We start from the raw sequence: 23020 nt of genomic DNA, 5'->3' as shown, positions 1-23020 counted from the left end.
TTTGATATCTGTCATATCAAATTGAAAACATTGCTCAAGCATTAACATGGTGTGCACTGAACAGTTACAATGCTATTAGTATACCAGGTAATTCTACATGTACATCATTGTAGACCACATAGAGACTTCTGATAACTGTTATGCTCTTGTAACACTGTATTTTTATGGTTGTTGATATATAAATATATAAATGGTTGTAATTGTGTTAGCGTTCGATGGCGTATCGAGGCGAGTGTTACAAACAAAGAAAGATGCGATGAGAAGGCAATGATTATTAAGTTCCAAAATTATATATTTATTCACCTTTTCTTGATGGTAGAAAGGTTAGTGAACCCTTTCCATTACAGTGCAACTGATATTTCTTATTTTTAAAATATATATTGATTATTTCTTCTTTTAAACTCTGTACAAGGAAGTAAAATTATCATTTTGATAATGAAAATAATTTTGTCTTTTAATAAAGAGACAAGAAGTAAATCAGGATATTGTCAGATATGTTCCGATAGAGATCATTAGGAGTAACAAGAAAAAATTATTTCTAAACTAGAGATGTGTTGATAATGTAACTTTCATTGTCATTCTATGAACAGGATATGAGCTCTCTCAAGTGTTTTGGTTTGAAAACATCGGTGACTACCGCCATGAGAAAATCAAACCAGCCGAGCAGTGAAGCTGACAAGGTCATATCCTCGTGGAAAATGTCAATAGAGGTTGGTCACCTTGAACTGGAAAATGCCATGAAATATTTTAAAGGGATGTTCTGGGCTAAAAGTATTTAAAACTTAAGAAATAGAGTAGAATTCACTGAGCAAAATGCCGAAAATTTCATCAAAATCGGATAACAAATAACAAAGTTATTGGATTTTAAAGTTTAGCAATATTTTGTGAAAACAGTTGTCATGAATATTCATTAGGTGGGCTAATGATGTCACATCCCCACTTGTTCTTTTGTATTTTATTATATGAAATTATGTTTATTCAAATTTTTTCCTCCAAGAACTAGAAAAATTGGATTGACAACTGATTTAGTGCATTAAATATTTATTGCTGCAACTGATTTCATTATAAGGGAAACATATCATTCACACAAGTATGAAATAATGAAAATATGATTTTATGTAATGAAATAAGAAAACGGAAAGTGGGGATGTGACATCATCAGCCCACCTAATGATTATTCATGACAACCGTTTTCACAAAATATTGCTAAACTTTAAACCTCAATTATTTTATTATTTGTTATCCGATTTTGATGAAATTTTCGGCATTTTGCTCAGTGAAATCTACTCTATGTATTAAGATATAAATATTTTCAGGCCAGACCATCCCTTTAATAAAGTAACATATAATAACAAATGCATATTTATAACTTGAAGGAAGGATACATTCATGGCTTCAAAAAGAAAAAAGTTGGTTGGATAGGTTTGTTAATGAATACAGTGCCATCTAAGTTGAATGGGTGAAGAACTATTGTCTGATAAAATTGACCATGGCTTTGTTAAAGCATTCGTTTCCACTACAAAGTTGCATCCGTATATTCATTAAATTCCGCTTATACATGCTTCAAAGATGCTGTGTCTCTTTTCAAAACTACATGTAGTTGTATGGTGACGCTCTTGCAAAACAATCCTCAGTTTATGCATTATGGTGTTCAACAATCTCTCTTGATAATTGTTTTCCAGAGAGATATTTCTACACCCACATTTGAAGGTGCAGCTTCAACAGCAACATCAACCTTGGCGATAACTGAACCTCACGCAACTACACCTGTGGACACGAATCGTGAGTGCATACTTTATATGCCCTGGTTACATAGACAATTCTGAATTATTCTATTTATAATTTTCATAATATTTATAATTATCATTTGTTTGCATTAATTAAAAAGTATCTGCAAGTAGACCCAACGCAGGACGCTGAGGAATATGTAACCGGCATATAATCATAAGGAAACCTTTGGGAAAATAGACCCCCGGGCAGGCCAGTCAAATATATTGCTGTACACACGCGTGACCAAAAAATGTGTTTAAAGGGGTGATTTTCAGTTTTGGATGTGGGCCGTGCGTGCACCCCTTAATGGTATCAAAAACACTGTTTAAAAAAAAGGGAGTTTTGAAAGACTGGTCAATGGTCAATCGCAGGGTCAAACGTATTTAGGGTATGCTTTTTAAGCGGTGCCCCTATCCGTCCGTCCCCCCACTTGGTTTCCGTGCAATAACTCGAAAAATATTTAATGGATTTTAAACATTTTTTGGTGTGTAGGTAGATGACACCACAATACAAACTAAGTTCAAATTCGGAGTCCGCAGGTCAAATGGCACAGCTCATTAGATATGCGAGTTTGTTTACACATGATAACTTCTGAAATATTCAACAGATTAAAAAAAAATTGGGTGTGTAGGAAGATGACACCAAAATATAGACTAAGTTCGAATTTGGAGTCCGCAGGTCAAAGGTCACAGCTCATATATGCGAGTTGGTTCAAAGGTCTAAATTTGTTCATTATATATATATGCATATTGGTTTCTGCACGATATTAAGTTCAATCATATTGAATGAATTTCTGATCACATTAAGCGGGGGCATCTGTGTCCTTTAGACACGTCAAATTTCTAGTGTCCAAAGCTTTTTTTTAAAGACTAGCCAAACGTGTTTAGGGTATGTTTTTTCTCCAAGCTCTTTCCCCGGGGTCATATTCTGGCGACAACTTGTTTAGGGGGTTATTTTGCACACAGAAAAACTTGATTAGGGGGTGTTTGGAAATGGGCCACGCGTTTGTACAGCAATACATTTGACTGCCCCCCCCCCCCCCGGAATAGACCTCCCCTTAACCTTTATCTAACAGGGGGGGAGGGTCAATTTGACATAAGGAATACACAAAACCCAAGGCATTGAATTAAACAGCAAAAGATACAATACGTTATGAACAATACTAAAACTATGTGTGAATGTATGAATAGACAAAATACAATGATAAAGGGAAAATGTTTTAAGTTGAATTTAATTCAGATACCTTCAGTTCAGTTCAATTTATCTATTTTCTCAGCATAAAAAAAATGATATATATACAATATGAACAGGAATGACAAATAATATAAGAGAAAATCGGAAACTACAGAAAAGTTTATAAGAACTTGTGAGTAGTAGTTCCCAGTACATTGAATCACAATAATTTCTACCATGCAGTGGCGTAAATAATGAACATAATAAAAAATGAAGGGGCTATATGCACGTACGTATCAGGCACAAATCTCAGTGATTTTTTTATGCCCCCGCAGACGAAGTCCGGAGGAGGTATTAAGCGTTGCCCCTGTCTGTCCGTCCCCCCACTTGGCTTCCGCGCAATAACTTGAAAATCATTTAATGGATTTTAAAAATTGTTGGTGTCTGGGTAGACACCAAAATACAGTCAGGTCACATCAAATGACCTGACTGTCATATCTTCTGTCAGAGATTATTATGGAAAGGGTGAGTCTTTAGGTCAAAGGTCTAAAATTGTATGCATATTGGTTTCTGCACGATATAAAGTTCAATCATATTGAATGAATTTCTGATTGCGTTAAGCGGGGGCGTCTGTGTCCTTTGGACACGTCAAATTTCTATTTTTTTTTTAAATTTGTGATAAATTTTGACATAATATTCAGATAACAGTTACCCTCCACTCTTTCCTTTTCTATTTTTTTTTGGCCGTGACAATTTGGGGAGTCGGTCTATAGCCCCAAGCCTTCCCCATTTGTATGCCAAATTGACCCCCCTCAACAAATTTTGTCACTACGCCGTCGCATGAAATTTTTTACCGCTCTGCTCCCTGACTTTTACTTTCATGTCTTGCACATCTTTTGAGACCAAATTTGCGACCCCTGATTACACGGTTTTTTAAATTACGCAACATTTTGTGAGTGCATGTCAGACCCAAAATTGCTCAAAAACGTGATTCTTTGTACAAAGTCAATGCAAATTGTGTTTTTCAGCCAAAATCATAAATGTATGATTATTTTTACTTTTGTTGGTTTTAGTGGATTTATTTTATGCTGTTTATGATCGCGAAAGGGTCCCTGACAAAGTACATCGAAAAAAAAAGACAATACATAAGAAATTAATTATATTTTTGCAATTTTTTGTTGATATCTGTTAGAAATGTGAAAATTTATACTCTCATCAAAATATATCATTCTACTAGCTATATAGAGTGAGTTAAAGGCAAACACATACACGAAAGACCAAATTTAGGGGAAATTCCACACACTTATTTGCATAATTAATTAATTGAAAAATATAAACAATTTATTTTTATACGCCCGTCCTGATTATAGTATCACCCTCGGTGTCCATTCGTCTGTCCATCAAATAACTTTTCTTTGTAAAACACGATAACTTCAGTTTAACTTAATCTAGGCTCATATAATTTGGTGTGTATGATACTAGCATGGATCCCAGGAAGCCTGTCGATTTTGAGGTCAGAAAGTCAAAGGTGAAGTGGGCACCTTCCACTTTTCTTGCTTGACCAATAACTTCATTTTCCGCGTTATAGGCAGGCGTATTATGTGCTCGCCTTAGCGACACTCTTGAAAAAAATTTACTATATGGTCTAGCAGTTTACATCCGGCTCTACGCGCGTGCAAATTTTTGCGGCGATCGCGCAATCAGCGGCCGAGATCTGAGGGGGGGGTCAAAGAAGTGTCCATGGTTAGAATGCATTGACAGATGCGATGAAATAAAATAATAAGATTCATATTGTGTTAAAAGCACAGACCTAAAAAAACTAATACATTTGTAACATTAAAGTACACCCCAGTTCATTGATTTGAATCAATATAGAAAACTCAAACAACTATATGCTTAGAATTTTTATCAAAATCTGATTTAAAATAAGAAGTGACATTTTAAATTTTTACTTATTTTTCACACAACACTTACCATCACAGCTAGGCGCTTTATTAGTTCTGTACTTCTGAATATGCTATTGCAGGCACACACCTTTGAATAATTTTTTTTTTTTTTGGGGGGGGGTTATTTGTTTTTTCTCTCATGTTCATTTGAGAGACACCCCCTCATGAAAATAGGGTTCACTAAGATTTCTTTGGTATTGATACAAATGCACAAAGATAAAACTAAAAAAGTGCTTTGATAGAAAACTGAACGATTTACACCCTTTCTCAACTTAGTCAAATAGCTACATAGGAAAAAAGTGATGATATACCTCCAAACTTGTTGCTATCTACACAGATCCTGGATTTTCGATGGTATCCCACAAATCTTATTGGACGGAACAAAAGGCAGATGTGACGGAACAAAGGGCAGATGTGACGGAACAAAGGGTAGATGTGACAAGCGATTCACAGAGAGTTACAAGAGTCGGGGCCAATTCATACGCCGTCAAAAACCGGATATCATTTCGCGATGTTGAAAACCAAGACACTCTCACAGCCAGTGACCTCCCAATTATGACCTACCTACCCAGCCAGGATGATTATGAAGACCTGAGAAAAAGAATGTGCATTCTGGTTGAAAGGATCCTGAAAGACAACCTCAATATATTTGCCAACGAGTCTGTGATCTTACACATTCCTCATGAATATTCTAAAGAAAGCTCACAAAAGAGTGAATATGTGAGTTTATTTTTAATAATCCATACTTTAAAGAAATAGAATCCACAAAAAGATATGCTCTGGATGTTATTGTCTGAAAATGAGGATTGATTTATGATTATAGAACACTACTACTACTACTACTACTACTATTATAGAATGGATGGGAAAATCCCTGCAATCTGATTTGTTGAGAGCTATGCAAGAATTTTTACTGGGCTGCATGAACGATATCCCGATAATCAAAACAATATCCACTGTAAACAAGCTATCGTCCGAAAAGGTCATTGTGATGTCATCGCGCATGTACTGTTACGCTTGTTTACGTCAAATTTTTGAATTTTCGATCAAGGCAGAATGAATCAAATAAAGGATGCAAAATGATCTGTAAGTACAAATACGTTACCGTAATTGTCATAGGGATTAAAACTGCCTGCATACTCGTTAGTTGAGAAGTCCAGACATACGATCTAACGTTTATAGATCTACTGCCCTGGGCTGGCTGTGCAGAGCCAAATCTCCACTGCGGGCCCAGGCAGCCGTAGCCGTAGGCACTGGCCACACACAGCTATTGGAGGTCTGAGGCTGCCTCATAGATCTAGTCAATGCAAAGCTGTATCTGGCATTTTGGGTATAATGATGCCTTTGTGCCAACATATTATCAAGTTAGGCATACATATTTATGTTTTCCAGGGTTATCAAAGGGTCTGCATTACATTTTGGAATTTTCATGCATCCGGTAAAAAATCATGCGTCCGGTAAAAAAAATCATGCGTCCAGTAAATATTTTCATGCGTCCAGTAAATTGAATTTACTGGACGCATGAAATTATCATGCATCCGGTAAATCATTAATTTTTGTGGTTTATTCAATAAAATTTTTCCATTCTATAAAACAGATGATGCATGGGTTTCTTTCGTGGGTCAGTGGAACTGTGTGCACGCGGTAACTTTGGCATTATGGTCTAAACCCACTCGGCTGCGCCTCGTGGGTTAAACCATGCCAAAGTTACCTTGTGCACACAGTTCCTACTGACCCACTCTAACCCATGCATCATTTGTATACTACTACTACTACTACTACTACTACTACTACTACTACTACTACTACTACTACTACTACTACTACTACTACTACTGCCACTACCACCACCACCACCACCTCCACTACCACCACCACCACCACTACCACTACCGTTTCTACTACTACTTTACTACTACTAATTTCCAATAAGTGCACAATAGAGCTTGTTAAGATGATAGGATTTTTTTCTTTTACAGTAATGGTCCATTTGTATTCTCAACTCAGCTGGCCCAGTAATTATTCTGATAGCGTAACTTTTATTTTGGTAGTTTTATTTTTTGAATTTTTCACTGTAACAAGTAAGATATTACTTTACAGTATGTAATTTCCTTTCAGGTCAACCTAGGAATAATTGAAGAGGATCCCAAGACCACAAGCGGTATGCGCAATATCATGACCACCCTTGCCAAATACATCCCAGAGGGATTTCCTGTTCCCTTCCATGTGGACCAAAGAACTTTGCAGATAGCAAATAGTTGTAAAATGGCAGTATCAACGGTGCCAGCCCCCCTGAATAGGCTGCATGATCTCATACCGGTGCCCCAAGATTTTAACTTCCGATCCGTTGTGATTCGGGTAAGAAATCTTTACATATTTCTCATGTATGACTTCTATTGAATTGTTTATTCAAAGGTATTAGTAAACTTGTCAATTCACTTGCTGTTTTGACGACTGGACATTCACATCTTAAATATTGAATTATAGGTTTTAATTAAAAGTTATATTACAGGCCTACAACTATTCCCACACGTACATCAGGCACACACAAGCTTTTTGAAAGGGGGGGGGGGGGGGTTCTGATTTTCCCCATACAATATTCATTCAAGAAAAATTAATCACTTCCAAAATTAGTCAACATTACTCTCTGTGCAGATTTGACAAGCAAAACAAATAAGCTTCTCACTGAATGTGTGGTCACCACTTCCAAATTCTCTACATATCATATATACATGCAAACTCTTTCACAAGCACGCACACCTCTCTCATATCTCACCCCTCTCTCTGTTTCTCCCAAAACAAAAGGATATCGTAGCTGAACTGTTCACGCCAACAATCCATACCGAAGAGGGTAGTCTGAAGCATCTGAAAGAATACTTCGGGCACGACAACATGAACGAAAAGGCGACCAGCTTAAATCACGCCGACGATTTCTTACTTGTAAGTATGCCGTGTATACCATCGACCTTTAACATAAAGGAACCCATTAAGGCAAATGCATTGTAATGAAAAAGGGAAAGACATACCTGCCAACCATTCCAATTTTGGCAGAATTATACTGATTTTTGTCTCACCTGCATAGCAGAGTGAGACTATAGGCGCTGCTTTTCCGACGGCGGCGGCGTCAACATCAAATCTTAACTGAAGGTTAAGTTTTTTAAATGAGAGCATAACTTAGAAAGCGTATGGACCTAGTTTGATGAAATTTTGACATAAGGTTAATCAAGTATTACTGAACATCCTGCCTGAGTTTCAGGTCACATGACCAAGGTCAAATGTAATTTAGGGTCAATGAATGTAGTATTGTATCATTATATGAATGATGTTTTTTGTGAATAATTATTTTATAGTAGTTTTCAAAGTCAGCACTGCTGCTATATTGAATTGCGTATTGCAGGTGAGACTCCCAGAGGCACTCCACTTGTTTATACTTGGTTATTTTGCCTACAAGTCTTAATGAACCCAAAGTCCATCGATAATCTTGAATTCATTTAAAGAATGGAGTGGGGTGGTAAGTGGTGATATTTTTATTTTTAGATGTAAATACAATTTTGTTCTATAAAACGATTAAACTGAAGAACATTTGAGAACATGCAGAACCAATATATAGGATTAGTGACAGTAGTGATAATATGGATGAAAATTAGTATGCATTAAAAGAACTACGATGTGCCCCCCAAAAATTATTTTCTTTTTGACATGACCGTCAGAGAAAATTTTATATATATACAAATACAATAACCACTGCACTATTGAAAATTCTATGCGTTCTTTTTCATTCTTGTACAGTTTATCACGTGTGCTTTTGTGGTGGGATTTGCACTGCAAATCATAAAAGATACCCAGACCCCAACTCAAGACATCAATGGATCATCTACTCCGAGCCTATCTGTGGTAGCAGATGAAGTGGTACGGCAAATATGGCATCAGATTCCCATGAATAGGGTGGCTGATGTCGTAAATGCGACCGCAGAGGGTCATGATGACAAGTGGTGCTTCTGCAAGGAAGGTACTGATGATTGCTCCAGCTCATATTGGGTGATAACTAACACAAAGGGAGGGAGGGAATCAAATCTATAAAAAATGTCTACGGCTGTAGAAATTTCTCTCTTAAAACAATATCAAGAGAGATCTTTGCAAAACATACTGTATAAACATGATTGTTAATAATTAATAATAATGATAGCTAGTTTTTGTCTCACCTGCATAGCAGAGTGAGACTATAGGCGCCGCTTTTCCGACGGCGACGGTGGCGGCGGCGTCAACACCAAATCTTAACCTGAGGTTAAGTTTTTGAAATGACAGCATAACTTAGAAAGTATATGGACCTAGTTCATGAAACTTGGCCATAAGGTTAATCAAGTATTACTGAACATCCTGCCCGAGTTTCATGTCACATGACCAAGGTCAAAGGTCATTTAGGGTCAATGAACTTAGACCATGTTGGGGGAATCAACATCAAAATCTTAACCTAAGGTTAAGTTTTTGAAATGTCATCATAACTTAGAAAATATATGGACCTAGTTCATGAAACTTATACATAAGGTTAATCAAGTATCACTGAACATCCTGCATGAGTTTCACATCACATGACCAAGGTCAAAGGTCATTTAGGGTCAATGAACTTTGGCCGAATTGGGGGTATCTGTTGAATTACCATCATAACTTTGAAAGTTTATGGATCTGATTCATGAAACTTGGACATAATAGTAATCAAGTATTACTGAACATCCTGTGCAAGTTTCAGGTCACATGATCAAGGTCAAAGGTCATTTAGGGTCAATGAACTTTGGCCAAATTGGGGTATTTGTTGAATTACAGCCATAAATTTGAAAGTGTGTTGGTCTAGTTCATAAAACTTGGACATAATAGTAATCAAGTATCACTGAACATCCTGTGCGAGTTTCAGGTCACATGATAAAGGTCAAAGGTCATGTAAGGTCAAAGAACTTTGGCCACGTTGGGGGTATTTGTTGAATTGCCATCATATCTCTATAAGTGTATTGGTCTAGTTCATAAAACGTGGAAATAAGAGTAACCAAGTATCACTGAACATCTTGTGCGAGTTATAGTAGTTTTCAAAATCAGCACTGCTGCTATATTGAATCGCGTGATGCAGGTGAGACGGCCAGAGGCATTCCACTTGTTATATAATGCTTTACCCATAATGGCTCAAAGTGCTTTACAGCATATTATTACCCCAGTCATTGGATTCATTTCAATCCTGCACGAAGAGTGCACAATTGCCACTCTCTGGGGAGCATTCATTGCATTATTCATCGCAGCCTCATAATGGCACTGGCAATTTCAAACATAACAATAACTTTCACATCCTACCTGGTACCCATTCAACACCTGGGTCGAGAGTGGCAAAGTGTGGATTAACGCCTTGCCAAAGGACGCTAGACGGCGGTGGAATTCAAACACACGACCCTCTATTTACAAGGCGAGAGTCGGAACCACTTCACCATGGCTCTTCCTCTATAATGATGATAATAACGTCATATTTTACCCAGGGTAACCACTCCAGTTCTAAAATCTTCTCCCAGCAGGCTCTACTAAACATGAGATTGTTATTTTTGCCCCATCTCTCTTAAAGTTTTCCAAAACTTAGGAGCAGCTCCTTGACCAACTAATTCAAGAGCATTTTTTTTTTGCTGCTTTACGCTCACTATGTTCATATAACTACAGTGTGTAAAGAAATTATGCTATCACACCCATCCCCTCAAAAAATAATTTTTGCCTGGTACGGGATTGGAAGAAATTGACAACTGACTTTTTTCAAGGCTACCCCGAAGTCTTTTATTAACCTCTGTCCTTTTTTTTTTTTTTTTTTCATTTTGCTTTCACAGATATAGAAAATGCCAAAATGGTGGAATGTTCCAATGTTGATTGCGAAAATGGGAAATGGTTTCATGAAGACTGTGTGATGATTCCAAATACAGGTATACAACTAGAATTTTTTTAATGTTTTTGCTTTTGTTAAGACTTGAATGGTGTACATTAGGTTTATAGCGTGGTATCATTAATAACATACATTTTGCTCTATGATTTTGAAAACAAGATATTGATAAACACCTGCAACTCAAAACTTGCAACACTTTATTCTATCGCATGCATTATTTTGTCTTTTAAATTGTCTTTCTTACTTATCAAGCAAAAACATTTATGCATATTTATCCAAATAACAGCTTATGTGAAATGAAACAAAATATATGATGTATCTTTTGCAGTAATCCATATAAGTAAACAATATAATTGTAATATAAATTCATTATACATTTACCCAAACTGTGCAACTATGACTTTTAACTAACCTGATAGGAAAATTGGTATTGTAGCGGCCGCCGCTATCGTTTATTTCTTCCATTCCGACCTCTACGTCAGGATGGTGTTCAGTCTGTGATGGATCACCTGAGCTTTTGTCTATTTCCATTTTGTCTATCTCAATACCTTCCGAGCATGCAGTTTCCAAGAGAATTATTATCAGAGTGGAAGAAAATGCTAGAGCGGCTCGATATAGATTATTTGCATTTAAGGGTCGTCTCGTCAAAATATATGACTATGGGGGTACACAGCAAAGAAAGACACAGGGGTTTGTGACTCAGATTTTAGTTTCAATGGCAAAAAGAAAAATAACGGTGCACTTTATTATTCAAATTGCATAAATATATATACATGTACATTACTTGACTCGCCACTGTTACAGGTAAACAATGTCTAATATTTACAAATAAGCTCTAAGATGTTTTTGTTATCAGAGAAATGTAATGGATAATTATTAAACTTTTATTTTGGGCCTCCAAGTATAAGAATTTTCCAAATCTAACCGGCGTCTAGCTTGTTAAGAGAAAAATTCTATTTCCAGCTTCCCAGTCTCGACATTCGTTTCCACGTCTGTTAATTCCGGCCTTGATATATACGAAGAGATTGATTCCTGGACTATTTACTTCAGGTCGCTCGCCCAAAATAATTATTAAGAAAATTTATATCATAGCAAGATCTATATTCTAATTAATTTGGACCTCTATTGGGGAATTCTCATATTCATACATATGGGTCAGTATAGGGACTTAATTAAATTCATATCGAGGTTTCCAGCGTCTATAGGCCTTGGCTATAGGCTTGTTTCCTGCGTCGGTTTACCTTTCCAAGTTTTCCAACGTCTTCCCCGTGGCAAGTCCTCTGCAGTCAGATTTCCGTTGTTGTGCCAGCCCTGCGACTAAACGTCTCTTATTTATATGGACAAGTTGCGGACGTAGGTGAAAACGGTGCGCCGAGCGAGTTTGGATAGCACACACACGTCTACGAGCAGCGTATAATGTACAGAGAACTCGAACTGTGTTTTATTGAAGCCAGTTTATTCACAATTTCTCGTTCATTACTACAAAACATTCAATAAGTCGATACGTTTCCAAAAGGATATATCTTTTTGCAATGAAATATATACAGAACCATTCATATCAATACTTAAAGAGATATGAATTCGTCAAAAATCTATCAAAACCTGCCAGCGCTGCGATCGGACGTGTGCACTCCAAACGCTCATCCGCACTTATGCAAATACGCCGGCTGCGCTCTTATGCAAATTACCATGTACGTACATAAACACAGCCAGTGATGAATTACCGGTATTCAATCTATATCTACACCAATTCGATCATACAAAACTGCAAAACAACTTATCTCCTAACATTTCTTCATTAAAAATTGAGGTCTCGTATTAAAACCTAATACATTGATCATTTTGGAATATGAAATCTTAAGTAATTTCTAATAATAGCCGAAAGACATAATACTCACGGTTGAATTAATTCTCGCAACAGCAATGAATAATGAGTAAACAATAGTCATGCACAGGGCTGATTGTTTACGTCATGATCCTAGTTGCAGGATCGTTACAGTATCATTAGTGGAATAATATCTACTTATATAATGACTAAAATGAAGCTCATAAAGTATAATGTTTTCAACAAACTTATAAAGTTATAGTAGGAAATAATTACATATGAAAATTTATAAAGTTGCAAATGTTGTAAGTGTTTTCGTTTTATTGTATCACCTGCATAGGTGAGCGAGACTCTAAGCTCCGCTTTTCCGACGACGGCGGCGGCATCAACATCAAATCTTAACAGAAGGTTAAGTTTTTTAAATGACAGCATAACTTAGAAAGTATATGGATCTAGTTCATGAAACTTGAACAAAAGGTCAATCGAGTATTACTGAACATCCTGCCTGAGTTTCAGGTCACATGACCAAGGTCAAAGGTCATTTAGGGTCAATGAATTTAGACCATATTAGGGGAATCAACATCAAAATCTTAAGCTAAGGTTAAGTTTTTGAAATTTCGTCATAACTTCGAAAGTTTATGGATCTGATTCATAAAGCTTAGACATAAGAGTAATCAAGTATCACTGAACATCCCTTGCGAGATTTAAGGTCACGTGAAAAAAGTCAAAGGTCATTTAAGGTCAATGATCTTTGACCATTTTGGGGGTATTTGTTGAATTACCATCATAACTCTGATATTGTATTTTGGTCTAGTTCATGAAACTTGCACATAAGGGCATTTTACACGGCACAATTTTACACACTTTTCATTGTGTGTATGATTATCTCAAAAAACAACTAAGATGGGAGTTTGCTTTTAAGCAAATTCCCATCATTTGGTGTTTTAAAGATAATCATACACAATGAAAAGTGTGTAAAATTGTGCCATGTAACTTACTGTGAAAGTGCCCATAAGAGTAATCAAGTATCACTGTACATCATGTGCGAGTTTCAGGTCACATGACCAAAGTCAAATGTTATGTAAAGTCAAAGAACTTTGGCCATGTTGAAGGTAATTATTAAATTGCTGTCATAACTTTAAAAGTTTATGGATATAGTTTATAAAATATGGACATAGGGGTAATCAAGTATCACTGACAAGTTATAGGTCACATGATCAAGGTCAAATGTCATTTAGGGTCAATGAACATAGTATTGTATCATTATATGAATGGTGTTTTTTGTGAATGATTTTTTTATGCTATATGGAATCACGTAATGCAGATGAGACTGCCAGAGGCACTCCACGTGTGTATAATCATGAATTGTTGTATTTATCATTTTGTTTCAGACTGGAGTTCTGGAATGTGTAATAATAACCCATGCAATAGTCAACTGTAACATAAAATGTAAAGGAATGCTGTTTTTCTTTATTGATCTATTTTGTCAGATGACACTGTGTGGTACTGCACCCCTGCATGCGAGAATTCAGATAATGGACTGTACTGCATCTGCAGGAAGAAAGGGGAATCCCTCACTTGGCAATGTGGAAATAAACATTGCGAACGCGGTCAAAGATTTCATCATCGATGTGTGAGAACAACATCGCCTGTTTCACAAGGTATTTTTTTTCTTTAAAAAATATTTCTGAGCTCTTGACCAATATGAAACCATTCATTGAACCAAATTTTCAAATGTTGCTTTCACTACAATATGTAAAAATGACCACCCGATCTCGACGTTTCGACAAGTTTCGATAATTGTGTACTTTCAGGACCAACATTTGCCCAAGAAAGATACATGGTGTACCGTGAAACCTACTACACTATTCTTCTTTGCCATGGAAACCTTCAGAAGTTACATGTAAAAATGCATAATTCATGAAAAAATACAAATGCAGTAACTAAGTGTTTGGTAGGCCTACAGCGAATCAAAAATTAGCCTTACAAATGGACATACTGAAGCTTTTCTAAGCTTTTTCTCCAATGAGTGATTGTCGAAAAATTTCAGTATGTCCATTCTTAAGGCTATATATACACACCTTCCAAGTCTTCTATCTGCTGTCATACCTATAATCTATCAATTTTTATGAATAATTTTTTTTTTAACTTTAAATTTAAAGGTAAAAGAAAGTAGTTGCAGCAAACAATTATTTCGTGACAGTTTTTAAAATAAAAGTTAATGGTCACAATATTACCATTGATCTACATGTGGTACATTTATGTAAGCTTATCTTTGTGAAATCATATCTTAGCTGAAAACTGATAATTCTGATGATCATCAACACAGAAAAGCATTTGTGGGACAGAGTATTAATTTTCCTTGGAAAAATACCCAATATTTACATGAAATTCTTTGCTTATTTTGCTAATTTCTCAGCAATTACACATTTTCTTCCAGAGCCTATTGGAACATATTATTTTTTATTCATATATACAAACACTTTGGTTGTAATTTATTGGAGTTTATTTGATCTTTACCACAACTAGCATTTATCTTTAATACAGGAAAGTGGTACTGTTCTGAGGAATGTTCCAAAGTGGCAGGAAAAAATAAAATAGAAGGTGATGAACTCTTGGACTACATCAAAAGGTGCACTTGGCAGTGTCTATACAGCGAGAGCATTCGAGATGCAGAGAGGGAGGCCGACGGCGTGGCACTAATGCGCCACTGGAGAATATCCATGCCTGAATTCTACCGCCTCGGGCATGACAAGCATTTTTCTGTTGGCCACCGCTTGCTATCTGGTAAGAAACTCATGAATAATTGTTACATTGTTTATTATTGCAGTGTTGTCAATCCGAGAAAAAAAACCCAATAGATTTGAATAAATCAAGAAAAATCAAACTAGCATGATTTCATCAAAATCAAATTAAAAATATATAATAAAGTTATCTACATGTATTTATAAAGTTTCCAGAATATTCCCAAAATAGTCTGGGTGTGCAGGTGTGTATATTACACTTTTAACCTCATTTATTCCCCGAAAGGGCACCTTGTGTTAAGGTCCACTTAAAAAAAAAAATTATTTTAGAACCCCTCCCTAAAAAATCATTGGCCTGGTAATTGAATGTCATTTTTTCATTCTCTTATTCCATTATACAGGTGTAGCTGGATGTTTCCCCTCCTCGCATTGGGAAGGAGATTGTTCACAATCGAATACCCCCCCCCCCCTGCAAAATCCTTGCTTACGGGCCTGGTATTTGAATTTCATTTTTTCATTCTCTTATTCCGTTATACAGGTGTAGCCGGATGTTTCCCCTCCTCGCATTGGGAAGGAGATTGTTCACAATCGAATACCCCCCCTGCAAAAATCCTTGCTTACGGGCCTGGTATTTGAATTTCATTTTTTCATTCTCTTATTCCGTTATACAGGTGTAGCCGGATGTTTTCCCCCTCGCATTGGGAGGGAGATTGTTCACAATCGAACAATAAATCTCTATGGAGGTTTAGGGCGGAACCTTGCTCTTGACTTCTTCATGGAGCAACTTCACCACAAAGCAAAGGGTAAGTCTTAAGTGCAAGAATGAATAGGCTAAGACGCCGCTACATCTTCAATCATCCTATTAAGAACTAAAAATGCTTCTCCCGTAGCATTGAGCGAGTATACCCTAGTTGAACTTGGACCGCACTTTAATGGAATTCGTTTTGTGCCGCACGTCAGTGAAAATCCATAAACTTCATCATGCAAGCCTATATCTATGACTTCAGTATGCGTAGGGCGATGCCCTGTGCAGGTCTAATACGGCCACACATCGAAACTTCATCAATTCAAGTTTCGAAAACGATCCATATTTTTGGACCCATTTGAACCCAAAATTCATAAAATGTGGTGAAACATAAAAAGAGCTATCAGATTCTCTGAATCATCGATAGATTTGAGCTTTTTAGGACCGGATTACGTTGGATTTCGAAGCTAAATTTGGTATCAAAATCTAGCTAAAATCCAGCCGGTTACAATGCCGCCTTAAGCATTGTAGTTTGTATGGGGTACAATCACAGAGAGGGAAATGGAGTATTCTTCCGCCCTGCCATAGACTTTTACGTTAGTGATATGCTGCGATGTTGACATGAAGTATTCTTCCACCCTGCCATAGATTTTTACGTTAGTGATACACAGCAATGTTGGCATCAGCGCATTGACAAGCCAACCGCACATCTATACAAATTTTTTGCACATCCGTGAGAGTGTGCTATGGCCGTGCCTACCATTGAAATAGAAAAAAAATATCATAAAAGTGTGAATTAGTTTCAATAAGTTTTTTTTACATTGCATTTTGTATGAATATGGAATGAGGAAGTTGTTCATATGGTCATGAAATGAAATGCAAAAGAAATAGTTGGTGACTTCATTTGTTCCGTCATTTCCAAACTTACCAGGATGTGCATGTATCTGTTCTCTGAAACTTTTCGAAAGTATTAAAGGTCATAACCTAATTATTTTATGTCAAATTTTCATGAATCTTTCAGTGTGATGCCTCTCAGTATTCACTGTTTATTTCAAAAAACTTTTTGCTGGGATGGAGTTGGCTTTTAGGCATCTCCTGCAAATGTGCCAAGTGCATGGCTACAGGGTAGATGGATGGCCATTCCTATCAATGAATTACGGGTTTGAGTCGAAAGGTCATCTATATTTTTCAGCCTCCATGACATTTGCTGCAGCGACAATTGCTTCACTGTAAATTCCACACACTAATGGAATGACCAACTTGAACCCTGGAATTAAAGCTATACCCTATCCTAAACCAAACATAAAACCCTAATGCAACCCTATCCCTATATTTTTGACGAAACAAAGCATCGATCAATTGTCGCAGGAGCAAATGTTGTGTCACCTTTCAGCCCTGTGCCCCTGCCCATGCCCGTCAAGTTTCATACAAACAAATGAAAATCTTGTTTTTATTTCTAGGAATGATCAAACACAGACTTGGTGGATACACAACAGGGTCTAAAGCTGCAAATGGGAAATTCGAGAGAACACGCAGAATGAGTCTGAACAGACTCTTTTCCCAGCAAATAAGTCTGATGCGACATGTTGATAGCGGTGCTTCGTCAAAGTCTATGAGAAATCCACGGTTCAAGCGGTATAAAGTGGATGTGAAAAAGTTTGCGAGCAAGTTTGGGGACCTCTTCAAGGAAGTGAAGGGTCGAAGCATCACATGCCATAAGTATGAAGAGCTCAGTACCGATCAGGCAATGGAAATGAAGAAGACACTTTGTGACTTGAACAAAAAAATTGACAAAGGGGCACTTTCTCAAACATAACATTCCCTCAGTTTCGCAATAAAAGGATGATGACCTTGAAACCTCTTGAACAGTACAAAAATAGTAACAGATGAATTAAAAAGATCAATGAAAGTTTGAGAAGATTTGGACTTGTAATGAGAATTTTGTAAGAAAACTTATTCTGACTTAACAACAAAAAAATGAGAAAGAGGCAATATTCTCAAACCTAACATTCTCTCAATTGTGCAATTAACGGAAATGAAACTCTTGAAACCAGTTGAAGTGTACAATAGTAATCTATAAATGATGAAACTGATTGATGAAAGTTTGACAAAAGGTGAGAGAAATTAAGCTGAATTAGTCATCACATGTAGAAAAGAAAAAGAAAGTATAATAATTTTGTTCAAAAACGAAATCCATATCATTTTTGGATGTATCATCGATTGGCATGTTGTTATAATGATTTCAACAATTATTATTTTTTTCTATAATGATTGTATGTAAATGTACTTGACAACAAGATTTGGTAATTCAATTCAAACAAATTCACATTAAACCTTGAAATCAGGTTAACCAGTTGAAAAAGAGATAGATCAATGGAATATAATGGATAAATATTGAACAAAAAATGAGACAGTTCTGAAGATCAGTGATAGTTTTATATGAAGTGAACAAATAAGAAAGGTCTGAGCATTTGGATGTCAAAATCACTATTGCTATTGAGATCCTATTAGCAACACAAGCAAAATGTGTGAGGTTACGCATCGTCAGTGATTTTATGAACTGGCTCAAACCTCGGCTGGACTCCACAACATGATTTCGAGTTAAAGTTTGGATTTTTTCAGACGCTCATAACTTCGCGCTTTGAATGAAACCTGATTAAATATTTATACCACTTTAAAGCATACATTTACATTCTATTTTTTTATAATAAACAAACTTTGTCTGCAATTCGTATTCATTCTTTCAATGTTTGCAATGAAGCGCATGTATGCATTTTAGAAGCAGCTAATTTTGACAATAACGGGTATGAGCCAGTTCATAAAATCATGCGCACTGTTTATTAGCGGCACAAACCCTGTGCAAACCACAGTTTGAGCCAGTTTGTAAAGTCATTCATGCTATGCGCATGTTTTTTAGAGGCACAAACCACATGCCGGGGTATGCGCCGTATACGCACAGCATCTAGGTCAAGTCTTTGACCTGTGAGACTTTATAGTACACAAAGAATGGTTTGAGCCAGTTCGTAATATCAAAGTAGGGGGTTGAGCTGGTTAGTAAGAAATATGAATATGCTCTTATTCTTTAAATAATACAAATTCTAATCTGAAATTTTGCAAATCAATAGAGTGAATCACAGGCTTTCAGAATATGAAAGAAATTTTTTTTTCGAAAAATTTGACCAAAAATTCGGTTTTAGCCGGTTCATAAAATTACTAACGACATGAGAAACTTTCTGATTACCTCTTTGCATATTTCATTTAAATTGCCTTTTATCAAATCTATTGGTACATGTATATCAGTTGTCCTTTTTAATGAGAGCACATTTAAGGTTTCTACAAATTTATTCTTGATGAAGAGTTCAATCATAAGGATGATCAAAACAAGACACATGTCTTAGTGGTATTGCCAACATGAGGATTTATTTATTTAATTCATTCATCATTTATGGCTTTTCAAAATTTATTCCAGCTCAAGAGTTTATTCAATCATAAGGATGATCAAAACAAGAATTTATTTTGGTATGTGTTTATCCATCAAAGGCAATGGGTGATTTCAAGTCCGGTGTTGGCCTTGGTGTTGGTGTTAGTGTTGAAGTTTGGATTGCTTCCCCTTGCCCCAAAACTTATTCAGAGTTTGTAAAACTAACCCAGATCACATTATTGACATCTCAACAACAAGTGAGTGACTTTTCGGGACCAACTTCATTTTATGTTTGGTGTTATAATCGTGTTAAAATTGACCTAACACCAACACCAAAAGGTCAACACTGAACTTGAAATCACCCAATGTGTGTGTGTGACATCACATGTCTTGGTGGTATTGCCAACATGAGGATCTCCAGTTTATTTTTTATTTTTTTTAAATTTATTTATTTATTCATTCATTCATTCATTCATATGCATTCATTCATTCATTCATTCATTCATTCATTCATTCATTCATTCATTCATTCATTCATTCATTCATTCATTCATTCATTCATTCATTCATTCATATATTTATTTATTTCATTTTGTTTACCCAGGGTAATCCCGTGAAGCACTGCTAAGCAGTAAGCACTGTCTAGAGCTTTAACATTCTCAACATTCAAATGTTCATGATTTTTAATATGGTTTGTTTAATTCAAGCTCATAATTTGATTGATTTTATACTTAATTATTTTTCTTTTTTCTCAGAAGCTTATCGTTTTCAAGGGATCCATTCCCTTTTTAATTTGTTGATTGGAATTTTGCCTTTTAATTTTGGATACTGTATCAGTTAACCACTGATAGAAATTGAAGTTTTTATGAGATTAAATAGGGTTGTTTTGAAAATATCAATAATTATGTAAGACAGGTTTATATTATTTGCTGATGATATACATGAAGATGAGCCAAGCAATTGGACAGAACAAAACGAGACCCAAATTTTTATATTTTTTAAAAAGAGGTCTTGGCAATTCTTCAAACTGTTTTATTAATGCATTAAGGTATCTTTTTTAAAACTTAAATGAGAGAGTATCTTGTTATGGAGAATATGTACTATATGTATATAGACAGATAGGTTGAATGATCAGTTACATGTATGCTGGAGTACAACATTCTACCTCACACAAGTGAACTCTGACTTGCATTTAAAATTAGAGTGTTGTGTTCTTTTGTAATTCATTCAATCAAAGCTTTCATTTTTATACAGAGATATCCAGTGGTGCTCAAAAGGTAGTGAACCCCACCAGAAAATGATCATATTCAAAGTATTCAAGTTCTGCCATGTCTTAGATATTTAATTGTAAAGTCAGGTGATAAAATATTACTTTCAATAAAGTTTGTTTCATTGGGCTCGCCAAACATTGTAGTGTTGTTGTCTACATTCAACACGCAGCATGAAAGAGTGGATTTTGTGATGGGGTTCACTAACTTTGAGCACAACTGTAATTGTAATTGTATTCTGTACTTCATCAAGGATGATATGGAAAACCAAATGAAAAAAAAGAAGATGTTTTATGTTTTGGTACATAATCTATAAAAATGAAAATTTGACATTTTTTTCATACTTCCAGATATGTTTTTTAGGACAGGTCCCGTTTTTAGGACAGGTCCCGTAAGGTGAAAACAAAATATGAAATATTAATGATGAATTGATGGTGATGATACTTCCCAAGATGGGGAGAGAATATTGTTTTTCCTGTTAAAAATAAAATAAATGAAAGTTTGTTTTTAAGAAACTCTGAATTGCCAGGTGCTCCTTAACCCTAATTCTCCCGAGGGGGGGGGGGGGGTGGGCCATAACTCGACAATTTTCGCGATATATCTGCTGCGAATTTTTTTTGGACCTCTACGCTCACTGAATTTTTACTTTCAAGTCAAAATTCATAAATGTATCCTTATTTCTACTTTTACTGATTACACTTAATTAATTTTGCCTTGTTTATGATCAGAATTAAGTCTGGAACGATTTCCATCGAAAAAACAATAAAAAACAAAGAAATACATAAGAAATTAAAAAAACAATAAAATACATAAGAAATCGGTCTTGGTACCAGAATTTTTTTCATTCACAATTATTATGAATGCTATAAAGAATATTTTCACCAAAAAATAGCATTCTAGGAGATTTATTTAGTGAATCAGAGCAAAAAGTATGATTTCATGAATAAATTAGCATAATTAATTCATATAAAATAAAAATATATGAATTCAGTGAAATTTACCAATGCAACTGCGTAGATTACGTCATTCTCTACCATCATGCAAATTTTTGTTGTGATCGCGCAATCCGCGGCTGAGATCTTAAGGGGGGCCATTATGGCCCCCCCCCCCCCCCAGAATGACAAGAATCAAAATACCCCAGGAGATTTAGGGTTAAAGGATCAAGAAGAAATTGAGTTCATGAAAAGAAATTAATTTTGATGTGAAAAGAACTGTGTATTTTGTTTGTGAATAGATTTTCACTTGATATTTTGCATCGGATTAGGAACAAAAACCATAATTTGCTCTTTTTTTAAATGTCACTCAAAGTCATAAGTACAAAACAGAAGAGGAAACATACCATCACTTATTTTTAGATGCAAAATATGATCCTATTGTATGGAATAATCATATTCAAACTACATCCAATAACATATTAAACTACATTCCTACTGAAAATGTAAATTTTGAGAAAATATTTTGGGAAATGGAAGTGCTTGACCATTTTCAAAGCCTTGAATGAAGGAAGAAAAATTTTTCATTTTATTGAGAAAAGATTAAAACTGAACAAAACAGATCATGTCTGAATGTGTGTAATGTCACTATTTTGAGTAGTGTGATTTGTGTGTGTATATATATAGAGAGAGAGAGAGATCTGATTTTTTTCTACTCTATTTTTCATATATACATATATATGTAATTCTAAGATTATATTTAAAAATAAAGTGTGACCAAAGTTGCATGAAATGCCAATTCCAGATAATTTTATTCTCAGAATTTTCTCCTTCTTCATCAGAAAAAAATGTAACCGTAACAGTCAAAATCACTTTACGGATTCCCTGATAAATGGGGAGGACCCCCAGAAATTTGGAGAATGAATTATTTGAAATTTGCATTCAATGCATTCAAGTTGTCTTCTATTGTTTCTTATCATCAATTGAAATATGTGGAACATAAACAGCTATCAGTGGGTGTGTTGGTTGTGTTTATGTCTTCACAAGTTGTTATAAATAGAAAGTAATTTTGTATTCTGAATTTCTACATTTAGTAGTAAGTTAAAGTTAATGATGACTTACAGGGTATAATAAGCAGGAAGAAGATAAAAGACACCTGTATATAGGTCCCTGCATCTTATCCATATTTTATTCTTTCATATGACACCTTATGCATAAAATAAGAATTACACATAGTCATGTAAAATGAAGACTTCCTTAATTTCTATTCGCTGGATCATTTAAAGAGAAG

General features: G+C 35.6%; 1 protein-coding gene across 3 annotated transcripts in view; it reads left to right on the top strand.

The window, feature by feature from the left end:
* LOC129259624 (uncharacterized) overlaps positions 1–21551 on the top strand; it is a 29147-nt gene extending 7596 nt beyond the window's left edge. For 2 of the 3 annotated variants that reach the window (XM_064098278.1, XM_064098277.1), the window contains 11 exons: positions 591–710; positions 1683–1782; positions 5227–5609; positions 7008–7247; positions 7695–7829; positions 8679–8898; positions 10742–10834; positions 14110–14280; positions 15167–15406; positions 16035–16166; positions 17569–21551. In XM_064098278.1, coding sequence (XP_063954348.1) covers positions 591–710; positions 1683–1782; positions 5227–5609; positions 7008–7247; positions 7695–7829; positions 8679–8898; positions 10742–10834; positions 14110–14280; positions 15167–15406; positions 16035–16166; positions 17569–17924 — 2190 coding nt within the window. In that variant the 3' untranslated portion in view covers positions 17925–21551. Of the gene's footprint in view, positions 1–590; positions 711–1682; positions 1783–5226; positions 5610–7007; positions 7248–7694; positions 7830–8678; positions 8899–10741; positions 10835–14109; positions 14281–15166; positions 15407–15901; positions 16008–16034; positions 16167–17568 lie in introns of those variants that run through there. The other variant, XM_064098279.1, reaches the window with a different exon arrangement.
* Positions 21552–23020: the final 1469 nt, after the last annotated feature.

The sequence above is a fragment of the Lytechinus pictus genome, chromosome 4, assembly GCF_037042905.1.
Source record: "Lytechinus pictus isolate F3 Inbred chromosome 4, Lp3.0, whole genome shotgun sequence".
Lineage (NCBI taxonomy): Eukaryota > Metazoa > Echinodermata > Echinoidea > Temnopleuroida > Toxopneustidae > Lytechinus > Lytechinus pictus.
Note: the sequence above shows the minus strand (reverse complement) of the source record. Positions and strands in the feature narration are given on the sequence as shown.